The 16505-nt window shown below is 35.9% G+C and overlaps 1 protein-coding gene across 2 annotated transcripts in view; it reads right to left on the bottom strand.

Moving 5' to 3' along the window:
• Positions 1 to 16505, bottom strand: part of Nulp1 (Nuclear localized protein 1) — a 231935-nt gene that overhangs the window by 14001 nt on the left and 201429 nt on the right. The window contains exons 13-14 of one of the 2 annotated variants that reach the window (XM_090377505.1): positions 11841 to 11920; positions 1597 to 1666 (exon numbers count right to left, since the gene is read on the bottom strand). In XM_090377505.1, coding sequence (XP_090233631.1) covers positions 1597 to 1666; positions 11841 to 11920 — 150 coding nt within the window. The remainder of the gene's footprint in view (positions 1 to 1596; positions 1667 to 11840; positions 11921 to 16505) is intronic. The other variant, XM_090377506.1, reaches the window with a different exon arrangement.

Genomic DNA, 16505 nt, shown 5'->3' with positions numbered 1-16505 from the left:
TTTGGATAGAAAATCAAACAAAAAACAAGTTTGCTTACGATGGAAGCAAAAGCATTAGCAATATTTTATTACGTAATAGTTGTAATAAAATATGTAAGTATTTTACTATGATTATTTATTGTGTTTGGTAATGTTTTGGTTATAAATGTGTGTTCAATCTTGGGTGGTCGGCACCTAACCCTATTTTTCCCATAGGGCCTGTTGTTTATATTGCACGAGGGTTTCTAGGAACACAACTATCGTGCTATACGAGGACTGACTGTATCTGTATTTGCTTGCCTTATCTCCTTTGTGACTTGATTACAGACTAGCTTATATCTGCCATAGGCTTCTGTGTTGCCTGATAATTTATATGCATTCCATGCATTTTTCTTCTCTGCCATGAGTCTCAGGTCATTTGAGAACCATTTAGGCCTAAACCTTGAACAATTTTCTTAATAGGTATGAAACGTCTAGTAGCTTCCACGATTAATTTCTCGAATGCTTCCCACTTAGAATTTGCTGTTGGTAACGTCATCAGTTGGTCCCACTGTACGGAACTTAAAAACTGTCCGAGACCACTGTAGTCACTTTTCCGAAGCAAAAACCCTTTCCTTTACCCCTGATGGTAATTATATCTTTAAGTAAATCCCACATCAGTACACTGTGATCACTGCCACCTAGTGGTTCCTTTGTCTGAAAATTCTTAATACACGAATGATCACTGCTGATAACTAGTTCATGAGTATTATCCTCTTTGGTTGCCTCTCGAACATGCTGCTGCAGAAAACAATCATCCAATAAATCCACAAAAGTCTTGCTAGTGTGCGAATGACCAACCCACAAGTTCCAGTCAATATCTGGGAAGTTAAAATCCCCCATTATAAGACATTTTGGTTTACTAGCCCACTCTATTTCTCTGTACAATTGTTCATTGTACTCATTCGAGTCATTAGGCCTATAACACACTTCTACTCTTATTTTTGCTTTCCCAGTGATTATGTCACACCAAACTGACTCAACATTGCACTGTCCACCTATGTCAACCGGATGCAATTCCTATGTAGACAAACATAGTTGTTCCTAAAGAGTAAAATAAGAAATTCAATGCAGAGTTTATTTTAAGAAACTATTTCAACTTTTGCATAATTAGTATTAAAATATGCACCCTGGTTCATTATTGTATTGTAACCAGAGTATAATAAAATGCAATATTTGTAAAAGAATAAGAGAAGTTTACCTCAATATGATACACAGAGAGTATCATATGGAAGTGTTCTCTGTATCATATTGAGGTAAACTTCTCTTATTCTTTTACAAATATTGCAATCAACATATAACGTATTGAGCATCACAGCTCTGGTTTATACTAATAAAATGCAAAAAAAAAAAAAAAAAAAAAAATTGTTTTTCTTTCACCCTCTTTCAAACCCTTAAGTTAAAACTCATTTATTCAGTCACAGATGAGCTATAACGCCTGCAACGATGATATTAATATCATACAACGATGATATTAATATCATCGTTGTACTGGGATGGAAAACTATTCAGGAATATTTTTAATTTTTTAACTAGCAATATCTCATTTTCAATTAAATAAAAAAAATATAAACTCACAATATTAAAATTTGGAAGGAGAGAGCGAAAAAACATGCTCAGTACTCCCTGATCTTCTGCTGATGTAGACCTGTAAATCAAATAGATTTATATTTAAAAATTATTTAATATGACTGTTTATGTTATTAATATTAATTTTAAATAAGAGTAATATTATTTTTGTGTTATTAACCCTTGGCCTTGTGGCCATGATGGGTCAAACTACTGTAATACTGAATACTGTATCTGTTATATGCTTATATAATTTAATATAATAATTTGCTTATGTCCTGCCATCCTTCTATCTGGAAACTCTTTGTTGTTGTTGTTTGTTATTTGGTTTTTAGGAGCATTAGCAACTAAGGCCATATTGCTCCGGGATATGCGGTGGTCATTCCCTGACCTTTCCGCATCTTCCGTATTTGGTGGTGATGGGCTTGAACCCCAGTCTAATCAAGAAGTGTGTGCTACGCACTGCTGCTCCTTCCCACCTAGCTATGGAGGCGCCCGGAACCTCTTTGAACTTGAGTAACTCAAAGACTAACCAAGATTTTGAACTGATTCCTTTTAACTTGCCATTTACTTTGAAGAGAAGACAATTTCTTAGCATTTATCATCAATTTCAACAAATCTCAGGGTCAGACTTTCAACAAAGTTGCTGTTTTCACACATGAACAATTTACATAGCAGTTTCCTGGTTGAGGTAAGTTTTGTGGAATAACTGTAATTTTTTAAAGGATGATATGGTCTTTTATGTAAAAAATTATCAAATTGCATTTTTACCAGAGTCCATCCCAGTGACACCTTGGCTAGCAGCTAAGGAAGTTTTATGTAATTACTTTGATATTACTCTTTGCTTCTCTGAAACAGTTTTGGCAAAATATCTGCCATGGGTATTCTACTTGTTATATATTTTTGTATTATATAATGATCTCTGTCTGTGCCCCCTTTCTCTTATACTCATTTCATGATGTTATAGCAATGAATTTGCAATATTACTTGTGTAATCAATATTCCATTCCACATGTTCATTGTTTTGGAGTAATGATTCAGGTCATTGGCAATCCAGCATGCTACTAGTTTATGGTCCTAAAAAAGTGGCTAGGCAGTGTATAAACACACAATGTTCATGCATAATGGTGCACCACTACTTTGGCCTCCAGGTGTGGATGAGCAGGTGTGAAGGGCAAGACACAATGAAGCACATTTCACACTTAATAATCACTAGGTTTTACATGTGCAACAACAGGGTGCAGCCTACCTTATGTATAAATAGCAATAATACATTAAAAGGAAGTACTGAATATGTGTGATACAACACTGAGATGTGATACATCACTGATTTGTAATCTATCACACCAATTTTGAGTAACCAACTGATGTAAAAACAAATGCATATTCTAATAGAAATTAAGAGGTTTTCTATAGGTTTCATTCTTATTTTAAACTTTGCTTCAAAATGATCCAACTTGTTCAGATGGGCTGAAAACTGGTTGTAATATGAATGTACAGTATAACACTAGTAAATGTGAAATTCTGCACTTGAATAAATGGCAATCTTAACTATTGCTTAAGTGACAGAGTTAAGGTAGATAAAGAGAAAAAGATTTAAAAGTAAAATTATATAACCTGATGTGAAGCTCATTCGGTGTAGACAGCCTACTAGAACAACACAAAGGATTCTATCTATGTGTACTGAAATTCTGCCAGTAGGGATAAAGAGGTAAATTATTCCATATTCCCTTGTATACTAGTCTGGAAACCCCATTTCATATGAAATTGTTACAAAGGTATTACAGAGTGATGTGGCTAGTTATTTCAGAATAACTATCCTTATTCTCAAATAACTAGGAAACAAAACTTCCACATGAGGATTTGATCGAAGATTTTAAGGCTTTAAAAGGGTTGGTTTAAACATTGGGAATATCTTTCTCTTTCCCAGTTGTGCTGACTAGAGGGCATGTATTTAAGTTCAGAAAGAATAGCTGTAAATTAGACAGAAAGTTTAATTTAGCCAAATAGTGATTTGGCTACTAAAACAACTGCCATTGCCTGATGTAGTTGAGCAGTCACTGAGGGAGTGTAAAAGTACATATGGTTGAGATGGCTATCGTTTGAGCCCACATGACTACTAAATACAGTTACCATTAATATTCTTAGAGAAACAATTGTGTAACATCATCAAAATGTGAAAACATAAAAATAAAAATTTATTCCGCTGTAGCTCTTGGAGGTGGTCTTGATCTCGCCATCATTGTCTTGGTCGACCCACATCTCTCTTGCCTGTGGGTTTGTAGTTAAAGGCTAATTTTGGGATCCGGTCTGGATTCATTCTTTCTGTGTGGCTGATAAATTTTTCCTGATACCATTTTATGTCATTTATTATGTTATCTACTTTTAATTTCTCGTGGATATCTAAATTTTTTTGGTGGTCTAGTCTTGTAAAGCCTAATAATGGTCTTAAAAATCTCATTTGTGCTGCTTCTAGTTTGTGTGCATCTTTCTTATTCACAGAAGAGGGCTGATTTTGAAGTGATGTTGTGCAGTCATAATTTTGTTTCAGTTGTCATATGTTTTCCAAAGTGGTGTTTAATCGTTACATTCATTTTATTATATTTTTGTAGTTTAGTGTGTATGTCTTTCCCTTCATTTGATATTAAATTTCCCAAATAGGAGAAGTCAGGATATTTGTTCTATTATTTTGTCATCAATAACAATTTTGACTCTTTTTATGTTTTTTCCACATAATCCCATTGATTTTGTTTTTGAGGTGGAGATTTTCATCTCGTACTTTTTACCTATTTTATTCAGTTTGTTTGCTGCTATCTGTAGTTCATCTTTGGATTTTGCAATTATAACTTGATCATCAGCATATAATATAGTTTGGATTTTATTCCTGTTGTTCAACTGTATTCTGTTGTTAATTGTGTTTCCATTCTTTAATAATTTTATTGATGTAGATATTAAAATGTAAGTGGTAGATGACTTTCATCAACCAGTGAAATACCACCACTTTGCTTATTGGAGGCTTGAAGTGGTGAAACCCATGTTTAGTCTCTAGAGCAAAGTTTCCGGCATCCCCCTCCCCCCATACTTCTTTTTCAACCCATGCACAGTACTAAGTACTATAGGTTTTGATACCTTTTGTGTTTGGGGGTTTCATGTAAAAAAAAATAAATAAATTTGGTGATAGTCCACATCCTTGTTTGACTTCTTTATTGGTGTTAATTGGGTCTGATAGTTGACTATTAGAATATTTTATGCAGACTTGAGTTTTCATATAGGCTTTGAATTGCTTTCCGGAGTTGGTTTGGGATATTTTCTTCACATAGAATCTGCCAAAGTTTTTCCCAGTTTACATTGTCATATGCTTTTTCATAATCAATAAACAGCAGAAATGTTGGTAGATTGAATTCTCTTCTTTTCTCCAAAATTTGTTGTAATGAGAAAATGGCATCTATTGTGCTTCTCTGTTTTCTGAAAACACATTGTTCTTCCTCTAAGAATTCTAAAGTATAAATCTCAAAAAAAAAAAAAAGTATACAATATAAAAATAAAAGCTTTTATAGCTCCGGCAAACTGATGTCTTAGCTATATTTTTGCCATTTTATTGACTTAATTTTAATATTAATTTATTTTCTAGAAGTAGCTTTATAGTTCTAGTCATGCTCCTTACTTTATTTTCAATTCACATAGAGGATTTTTCAAGTTAATACTTAGTATCCAATACAGCCTTGTACCATTCGAAACCTGTAGCCATTGTTATAGTATATTATATCGATATGGAATAGCATAACATATATCCTGAACTTGATAGTGTAAGGTGGTGGTAGTAGTAGTAGAAGCATGTGATGCAAGAAAGAAAGCGTATGAGCTTATGCAGCATCAGCCAAAAAAAAACAAATTTCACATATCCATTCCCTCTAAAAATTTGTCCAGTTCCTCCTTGAGTTTATTTAAGCTATCAATTTCCACAACAACAGATGGAAGTTTGTTCCAGCAATCAACTACCCACTGGCTAAAGGAAAATTTCTGCACATCTATTCTACAACTGTCTTTCCTCAATTTTAATTTATGCCCCCTTTGGTTCGTAATCTGAGCAAGCAGAAGAATTAAATCAGAACTCAGCGTGCTCAATGCATTCAAGGTCTTATACACCTCAATCAGATCACCTCGCAGGTGCTTAGTATCCAGACACTGCAATTTGCAGAGTTTAAGCCTTTCTTGGTAAGAGAATCCCTTTGTTCCCCTCACCAATCTTGTTACCCTTCTCTGTACATGACCAAGCAAATCTACATCCTTCCTAAAATGAGGCCTCCAGACCTGTATGCAGTACTCAAGGCATGACCTGACCATCGCCTTATACAAAGGGATAATCACTTCCTTTTCCCTACTAGCAAAATTCCTGTATATCATTGAAATACCCCTTGACTTGCTCTGGCAGCCTGTCTGCATTGCTCAGAAAATTTCATATCTGATTGCACAATTATTCCAAGGTCTTTTTCATTTTCTACCACCCTAAGTGTAGTATCACACAGTTGGTACATTTCTCTGGGATTACTTCTATCCATATACTTTGCATTTGTCAATGTTAAACTTCAGTTGCCACTTCTCAGCCCATCTGCCCAACTTTTCTAGATCCTGTTGCAGTAGCACATTGCCACTGCTGTCATTAATAACCCCGCCAACCTTTTTATCAACTGCAAACTTAGACATTAAGCCTGATATGCCTTCATCAATATCATTGATAAATATACAAAACAACAGCAGGCCCAACACCAAACTCTGGGGGACTCCACTAATAAAATTAGTCCACCAAGAGAAGTATCCATTGATTACCACTCTGTCATCTCCCACTCAACCACCCTTTTATCCATTGTAGCAACTTGCCTTTAATACCATACTGCTCCAATTTGTACAGTAGGCTTCCATGCACAACAGTATCAAAAGTTTTCCTGAAATCCAAGTATATAATATCAAAATTATTTTTTGTATTCAGTTCCTTTGCAATCACATAGTATACAATCAAATTTTTCAGACAAGACTTTCCCCTAACAAACCCATGCTGTGTCTGAATTATTACTGAAGTCTTGTCTAGATGATCCTGCAATGCTTCTTTAAACAGTGACTCCATTATTTTCCCCAGAACAGAAGTTAAACTAACAGGTCTGTAATTACTCGTGTCACCTTTGATCCCCTTTTGTGAATTGGGGATATATCTACACATCTTCAGTTCTTGGAGATTTCTCTTGAGTCCAAGGATGCTCTTTAAGTATAACGTAAAACTAGATTGCGCAATACGTAGCACTGTATTAGAAATCTGTTAGCTTGGTATAATATAATATTATCAATTAATTAATAAATTTTATTAATCTTATTAAATGTTGTTGTTAATTAAATTGTACTTAAAAGGAATCATGACCCAGACTAGAGCAGCAAAGCAATGAGCACAAAGTAGCAGAAGCAGGAAACCCAAAAGAAGAGATCCTCCAATGCATCACAGTCTAAAAAAATGTGTGAAATGTGAAATGTTTGCGAACATTTTTGGAACAGGACATAATCTCACCAAGGAGGATGTCTTTGTGTCTGCTAGATGCAGAGAGTGTGAAGAAATTAGGTGCACACTCAGCAATCTGATGGGCATCTATGAGAGTTTCAGGTGTAGGGCAGATTCCATTGAAGAAATTAATATGAGGGGCCCATCAAGCTCTCAGCTGCCCAACTCAATGCCAGAGCTCAGTCCTGTGCATCAGGCAACACAGAGGCAATCTCCAAGGCAGAATGAGAAGGTCCCATAGGAGCTAGTTATTGTCAGTGACTCTATTGTCAGGGACACGGGGAATATATTATGCATAGGGGATAGGCAAAACAGGACCAGCGTATGTCTGCCAGGGACAAAAGTTGATGACAATTTGTAGAGCAGATATCTTTTAAGAGCACAAAAGGTGATATTGTTGTAGAAGTTGGCCCTGATGACCTTAAGAGTAAAAGATCTGCAGATTTACTTAACAAGTACAGGTCAATGTTGAAAAAAAGTTGCGAGTTAGGGTTAAATTTGAAAGTGATAGGAGGGAGTATATGATGAGAGCTTTGTCAATCGATTCGGCCCTGGAGAGATTCTGCAAGGCTCATGGGGTAGAAATTTTTTCAGCATGGTCTGTGCTTGCTAACAGGAGAGACTGCTTCTACAGGGATGGGATATACCTAAATAGAAATGGTGCAAGAATATTTGCTGATGCTATCGAGGCAGTGTTAGATAGGTAGGAAAACTGCTAGCTTGGGGGATTCAAAGACTAAAAGATTAACATTAGCTGCAGGCAGAGGCGAAAGCAATTCTTGCACTGTTTCTATTATAATAAGCAGCAGCCTGGAAAGGTGCTGGGAGATTTCCAAGACTTCTGGGAGTCATAACGGAACAAGTAAACACATGGGCTGTGTCAGGGTAACTAAGAGTAAGAACAGGTGCATGTACACCAATTTTAGAAGTATAGTAAATAAATTTGATGAATTGGAAGTGCTGTCAAGACATCAAAGGCAGATATCGTTGGGATATCAGAGACATAGTGTCAATCAGATACGGAGGGTTGATTCAGCCTTTTGATAACGATTTTGACATTAATGCTGCTTGTGACATAGGGTAGCAATGTAAATTTCTTTTTTTTTTTTTGTGCAGGCACAGTATATCTTATGAACATCTTTGTGCACATCTATGTGCAGGCACAGATGCACCTTATGAACAGGTGCATCAGTTGTAGAAGTTGTTTTAATGTCGACATGCCTCGAAAATTGGACACATGGTTGGAAGGTTACATAGCCATGCTTTCCGAAGAAGGGTACAGTTATGCAAAAATTATTGATAGGTGCAAGTCAAAAAATTTTAGTGTATCGAAGTTTGGTATCCATAAGGTTTTGAATGGAAAAGGAATATTCCGCGAAGCTGCTGCAAGTGGGCAGAAAACATCGAAGAAACTGCAACCTGCTCCAAGTCAAACAAGGGAGGTAGTACGAAAAGTGCAGTCCCTCTTTCTCGGTGAAAATCCAAAAACCCAAAGAGCTATAGCACCACGTGTGTGAACCTGCCAGTCAACCATCTGCCACATAATCAACGAAAATTTGCAAGTGGAGAAGAAGCACAAGGCCTGTGCACATCACTTAGGAGCAAGGCACATTGCAGAGCGGCAGGTCAATGCTCGAAAACTACAAAAAATATCTGGCAGCTGAAAGGTAGAAATTCGTAGCAACATTGGATGAAGAGTGGGTACACTTCTCCAATTGCAACAAAATTCGGTCAATTTATTACCGTCCACAGGGTGATAAGGCCTTTCCAACATGGGCGTTTCAGTGCAAGGAAAGTTTCGGCCAATTTAACGAAAAAATTTTTCGAAAAGTAATTTTTTACTTAATTTTTAATTGGGTTAAATTTATTTTTAATTGTATTCATTTGATTTTTAATTATTGTTAATTATTTCGTACTGTAATGTAAGATTTCCGATTTTTTAATTGTTTTCGTTTTAATTTCTGGAGAGTATCATACAGAAGTGTTCTACGTATCATATTGAGGTAAACTTCTCTCATTTTTTTTACAAATATTGATATTAACGTAGAATGCACTGAGCATTATAGCTCTGGTTCATATCAAATATGGATTAGTATATTCACGCAACCAGAGGCCTAAAAATGCCAGAAATAACATCATATAAAAACTTACTATAATTTTAGTAGGCCTATTAAAATATTTATGACCTAATTTGACCTATAAAATATGACCTAATATGACCTATAAAAGCAATAAATGTATTACATAAAAAAACTACTAGAATTTTAGTAGGCCCCAAAATAATATTATCAATAATGGTAAAAGAATGCTAAAATTCAAGCAGCCTTTTAACGTTATTGTTGGGCTGCCTTTCTCCAAGTTTTCTTTAAATATTTCTAGATATAATTATCATTTTCTACCCTGCTACTAAAATCTCCACACAATACTATTCTTTTTTCCTTTTTTGTCATGAATTTTCAAAAGTTCTTGCTGAAATATTAAAGAAATCTTCCATTTCATATTTTTTGAGCCTTAAACTGGGCCTTGTGCTAATTTCATCATCCAACTTTTGATCTAAGTTCTGCCTGCCTAACTCTATTGGATAATGCTTCCCAGGCAAGTAAACTAGTTCTAAAAGTTACTTCCTTACACTTATCATTTTATTCCAGATAAATTAATTTATAAAAACTATAACTGTTCACCTGCAAATTCCTGGTGCAACATTCTTTTTTGTTTATGTGATATTTGCTATTCTGATATCACGTCACCTGAGTTCTGCTAACACTTCTTTGCTATTTAACCCTTAAATAGTCATGCCAATGTTTATTGAGGATCACATGTATAATCAGAAAAAGCTACCCAAGTAATAAAAAAATAATAATTCAAAATTGTTCACTTTTTAATGCAATCTTTATTTTTAATTTATTGTGAACACAACTGTGAAAAATTCACTTTTTATATTAAAAAACACATTTGTAATTTTTTAAAATAAAAACCCTCTGCAGCATTTTTAATGTTTTTTATCATCTTCCTTATTTGGGAGTTATCTTTGCTGTTGGCTAAGATAACTCTCAGTTACAATTTTCGACTGTAAATTGAAAAATATGAAAGCTTAAACAATTATGTGTCAGCCATACACTTCAATAACACAAAGCCAGAGAATGTAACAATGGAGGTGCTGCCATAAAATGTAAAGCCAGCATGTTTCAATAGTTGTTGGAAGGGAGGGAGGGAGGGAGAGAGGAAGGAAGGGAGGGGAAGGAAGGGAGGGAGAGAGAGAGAGAGAGAGAGAGAGAGAGAGAGAGAGAGAGAGTACATCACTAATTTTAAATTCTTGTTTTTCACCATGTGCATATAATTAGGCTTAATCTTGATCTTCAATTTTTCCTGTTTGCATAACTACCAGAGATTCCTGCTAACAGGAATTTTCAATGGAGAAACATTGAAACATTTCAACCCTTTTGTTGAAAGTGTATCGGGAGGAGTTTTAACTTGCTTACTGAGTAGACTACCCATTCTCCCAGCAATCCTATGCATTTGCCTCTGAGTTAAGCTTCTAAAGATATTTATCTTGCTGATTGCAACAATGGCATATTTAGGTGTGCGTGTGTGGTTTCTGGTTTCCTGAGAAGCACAGCTGGGACTTTGTTGACTTGGGCAATGTTTCAACCAGTATATTAGTTTCGACTGCTTGTCCAGCCACAGTAATAAGGTTTCATCCTATAATTTATCCAATTTGGTTGGCTGTATCCATGGTAGCCCATCCTCATTCATTCAGTAACCACATAGTTTGTTCCCTATTAACAGATCACACCACATTAGGTAAGGAGTGTACACTGGATTGTCCCAGTTGGTTCTCCACAGGCCTAGTTTAGAGGATATGAGGGATCTACTCCTGGCATGATAATTTCAGAAGTTCCAGTAACCCATATTCTTTGGTTGTTGTTGTTATTTGGTTTTTAGGAGCATTAGCAACTAAGGCCATATTGCTCCGAGAATATGCGGTGGTCATTCCCTGACCTTTCTGCATGCTCCGTATTTGGTGGTGACGGGCTCAAACCCCGGTCTAATCAAGAAGCATGTGCTACGCACTGCTGCTCCTTCCCAACCTGGTTACGGAGGTGCCCATATATATATATTCTTTGGTAAATTTAAAACAAATTAAATTAGTGATATATGATATGTGATTATTGATATATTAAATGCACAAACAATATACCCTAACTATTAAAGAACTTACAAAAATTTAAACAAGTATAGGCTAGGGGAATAACCAATCTTTTAAAGAGAATAACCATTAAATAATATAAAATATATATGCAAAGGGTGTAAGCAGGAATTATAACTGTATATATTATACACTATACTGTGTCAGACAAATGATTCCTTCTAATTTCAATGCAGTGTAGTATAGTGTATAATATATATACACTAGCCACTAAAAAAAAAAAAAAAAAAATAAAAGGTGCCTCCATAGCCGGGTAAGGCAGGAGCAATAGTGCATAGCACACGCTTCTTGATTAGATCAGGGTTCGAGCCCGTGACCACCAAATACGGAGGATGCGAAAAAGTCAGGGATATCCTGGAGCAATACAGCCTTAGTCCTACCAAATAACAAACAACAACTAAAAAAAAAAAAAAAAAAAGGAAAAATGCATGATGTTCTAACAACAAAGACATTTCAAGATAAATATTTCAACATTATTATTTTCTAACATATCAAATATACCTTGGTGGCCTAGTGTAGGTTGTTATAGCATCATGGGGTGGCAGCGGATCAAAACCAAATATTGGGGTATTTGTCAGCTCCTATAATACAAAATAAATTAAATAAAAAAATAAGAACTTGTACAGAAGACTTACAATAAATCATTTTTACTCGGAAACTATATTTGGAAATTCCCACAGATGTGACAGAATTTAAATGGCTTTACTGTATCGGTATTCAATATACAGGGTGTCTCAAAAATATTGGTACACATGTTTGGGGGAGGCAACATCTAAAGGAATGTGAATCGCATAAGAACCCATAACTGGAAACGTCACCGTAAGTTGGTAGACAGCGCTGTTCACATTAGTTCGCGAGAGGGAAAATTTCTGGTTTACTCATTCAAGCAGTAGTCTCTGCATGAAGAGCATGCATCGATATACGAACTGTGAGCTGGCAGACATGTATGGATTAGCAGAAGGCAATGGACGGACCGCTCAACGAATTTTTGGAGAACACTTCCCAGACAGACATGTACCGGACCACCGTTTGTTTGCATGTGTGCATCAAAATTTGTGCAATTATGGGTCATTTAGAGGTAACAAGAGTAGTGCAGGCAGACCACGTTCGATGCAAACTCCTGCCATTGGAAGAAAGTGTGTTGAATGCCATCCAGATTAATCCTACTACCAGCACACGTGCCGTTGCCTCTTCCTTAGGAGTGTCTTGTTGCAGTGTACAGCGTGTCTGGCATGACGATTCCTTATACCCCTTTCATCTCCAAAGGGTTCAGTTACTGCTCCCCCAAGATAATCCTGCAAGTGTGGCTTTTGCGCAGTAGTTTCTCCAAGAAAGTGTTCAAGACTTGAATTTTCCAGCCTATGTTTTGTTCACGGATGAGGCTTATTTCACTTGGGAAGGCTTATTCAATCAGCACAATGCTCATGTGTGGGCTCACGACAACCCACATGGTGTGCGCCCTCATGCGGCACAACATCGCTTCCCAATAAATGTGTGGGCAGGTATGGTCGGTGACTGCTTAGTCGGCCCATACCTGTTACCATCCCGCATGAACTCCGCTAAATATCGGATCTTTCTTGAAAAAGTTCTATCAGGGTTACTTGACGATGTTCCAGCAAATGTGAGACGAAACGTTTGGTTTCAACACGATGGGGCGCCTGCCCATTACGGAAGGTGTGTTCATGACCATTTGAACAGGCGTTTTGGGCGTCGACAGAGTGGCCGTGGTGGACCTGTTGCCTGGCCTCCAAGCTCACCTGATTTATCAAGCCTTGATTTCTTTCTATGGGGGGGGGCCCTCAAATCTATTGTGTATGAATCGCCTGTGGAGACGGAAATGGATCTCGTGGCGAGACTCGTCTGCACTGCTGCTACTGTCAAAGAAACTCCAGGTGTGTTTGACCGCGTACGCCAATCCATGCTGCGTCGGTGTCATGCATGCATCGCGTCTCATGGTGGAACCTTCAAGCATCTGTTGTAACATCGTGAAATGCATCCATCTTGTACTCCATTGTTAATATTATGTCAAATATATGTTTGCCACTAATTACTGTCTTGTGTCATTTCTGCTTCTTGTGCCTCTGGTACTACTTTCCCGTGACGTTTCCGGTTATAGGTTCCTATGCAATTCACATTCCTTTAGATGTTACTTACCTCCCCTAAACGTTTGTACCAATATTTTTGAGACACCCTGTATAAATAAATTATAATATATTCATTCTAGTCCTTCCAGTTAAGATGCAATATGCATATCCAGTATATTCAAGTTACTGCTTTGTAACCCTGTAGCAGTAGTAATTTTTTTTTGATGATCACATAGGCACTCCAAAAAAGTAACCTCATTTATAACCTTAAAAATAAGCAGAAAATATTTCAAAATTGTTCAGTTTTATGCCACCTTTATTTTAAAACTATTATGAACAAAACTATGAAAACTATTTTTATATTAAATTTTTTAAAATTAATTTACTTAAATACCTCCCCACTCAGCAGTGCTTTAAGCATATATATATATATATTTTTTTTTTTTATTACCTTCCTTATTTTTGTAATGCATTTATCACATACAATGATGTTAATAATCCTGTACCTTATATGGGAGTTATGAACATCATTTTTGGCAGGCAAAATGTAAATTGAAAACCCTGCAATGCTTCAACAATTGGATGCCAACCAGATGGTTCAATAACACAAAGCCATAATAATTGGAGAGCCACAAAATGTAAAGTTGACACACTTCAATAACTGGATGCAAGGAATGCTGCTAACTTAAAATTTTTGTTTTTCAATACATGCATATAATTATTGAGAATAAGTTTTATTTGATCCTGCATTTTTCCATTTGAATGATAACTAACAGAGCTTTTTTTGGAATTTTCAATGTGTGTGTGTGTGTGTGCCCAGTAGATGGAGGGCACAAAACTACTGAAATTCATGAGAGGTCTTCAAGACTTCACATGAATTTCAGCAAGTGTTAGTTTCCTTGAGCCAACGTAAATCTTGTTTTTTGCTGAAAGAAGTGAAATCCAGTTCAGTCACTGGCTGCAATGGCCCATCCATGACAAGTACAGGTAGCTCTTGTATAACATAGTATTTAGGTTCCTATAAAATCTTGTGTAGTGCAAAACCGTGTTATACAGGACTAAGAACCAGAACAAAAAAAAAAAGGGTGGGGGGGGGGATTTACATTCCAAAAGCTAATAAAAATACAACATTTTTTTTATAACTATTGGAAACTTGATTTTTATTAAAAATAATAATAACTGAACAAAGTATTACAAACTGTGATACATATATGTCAGATAATACAAGTTCATTTAATTTTCTTCTTCATCGCTGTTAAGCACAATCAAACGAGAATGTTTTCTCTGTTGCAGAATATCCTAACCCTCTGAACTTTCTTCTGCAGCATTTAGATTTCGTGTTTCTTCTGCTCTCTTTAAAAAAATCAGTAATCTGGGTTTGTTTGCCTTTGCTTGAAAAATCTTTTTAAATTTTTCAGTTTAAGCCTTTTTATTGCTTTCCAATATACCGGTATCACATTTTTATTTACAACTTTCATTGCACAAGAATTAAAGGATCTATAAACTAGCGTAAGTTTTATCATGTAATCTCCTGATGCATTACTGCACATAAGTAATGTTACACGATCTTTTGATGCCTTAAAACCTGGTGCAGTTTTCTCTCTTTTTTTTGAAATAAACTTTTGTCCAGCAAAGACCTGTCTCATCGGCATTCAAAACTTGATGTGGTGTGTATCTGCACTCTTCAATAATTTTTTGAAATTCCTCTGCATACTTTTTGGCGGCTTCATTATCAGCTGATGCACTTTCCCCTTGAATTCTTATGTAATGAGAAGTGGTTTTTAAATTGCTCAAACCAATCTTTACTGGCAACAAATGGGTTAACAGAAGATTCTCCATTTTCTTTTAAATGGTTATAAATTTTTAGTGCCTTTCTTTTAATTACATTACCGTCTAATGGGATCCGTTTTTTACTGCTATTGTCAATCCAAATACTGAGTGCATTTTCCATTTTCTCAATTATTGGTGCTTGGGGACAAACTGTCATATTTGCAGAAATGAAAGATCCTGCAAGATTTTCATTTTTCTTTATGGTCCAGATTGTTGCTTCATTTAAATTTAAACTTTTTGCAATATATGATACCTTTCCCCCTTTTTTAAGATGATCCAAAATTTGTATCTTTGCTTCTAGAGAAATAAAGTTTCTTTAGAGTGGTGCTTTTTTACTTTCCTTAGACATAATTTAGGGCTCGAATTTAATTCACAACAAAGAAATTATTCCAATATGGTTGTCAAGAACAAAGTTACCAGGAAAAATTTATAAATGATCAAATAAAAGCAAAATAACCTTACAAAAATTTTAAAAATCACGAACTGGTGCTTTGAAGGCACAATTTTTGATGACATCAAACAAGCACAAGTTCAATAGCAAAGAACCTTAGGATTTCCCAGCAAAATAAAATAAGGAAATTTCCCAATAATTTTTTTGGATAACAACTAGCAAGTCAACAGCGGAGATTCACAAAAAAAAAAAAAAAAAAAAAATGAAAATGTTGAAAAATTATATCCAACATAATAGCAGGATTTTCCCTGCACAAAAGCTCAAAAATACCATGTTATGCGAGGTTTGCCACAATTTATCAATCATGTTAGAGCAAAACTGTTGTAGAAGTATCATTTTATATGAGAGTTGCCTGTACAGGAAGTTGTATAGGTTTTACGAGCACCACTAAATTGTGAAATATTTTAGTTCTTCATTCTTTTAGCTTTTAATTTGTGCTTTCTACAGCACCAGTTCTACTGCCTAAAGGTCAGAGGCGTGAACAATGCATATCGAAGTCTCTCAAAATCAGTTCATTATATGGAAATTTTCTTCATTTTACGGATACTATTTTCAGCGTAATGACCAGTGTCAGCTGTCTGATGGCACCAGGGGTTCCCCTCATCTTTGTGAAATGCCTGTACACTGAAAGGACAGAATTCATGGGTACTTGGTTCCTGGGCAACACGACTCTGTCACCCCTCTCGCTAGTGGATGAACCCACCGCTTAACAAGTATATAGGTACACTGCATCCACGTAGATGGTAATTCAATGTCAGTATGGACAAATGTCATGGGTTAACCGACGTCAAAAGAGGGATG

This window comes from Mastigoproctus giganteus, chromosome 7 (assembly GCF_048544385.1).
Source record: "Mastigoproctus giganteus isolate SK-2022 chromosome 7, ASM4854438v1, whole genome shotgun sequence".
In the NCBI taxonomy this organism is placed as follows: domain Eukaryota; kingdom Metazoa; phylum Arthropoda; class Arachnida; order Uropygi; family Thelyphonidae; genus Mastigoproctus; species Mastigoproctus giganteus.
The sequence above is the reverse complement of the archived record's forward strand: the minus strand, read 5'-3'. Positions and strand labels throughout refer to the sequence as shown.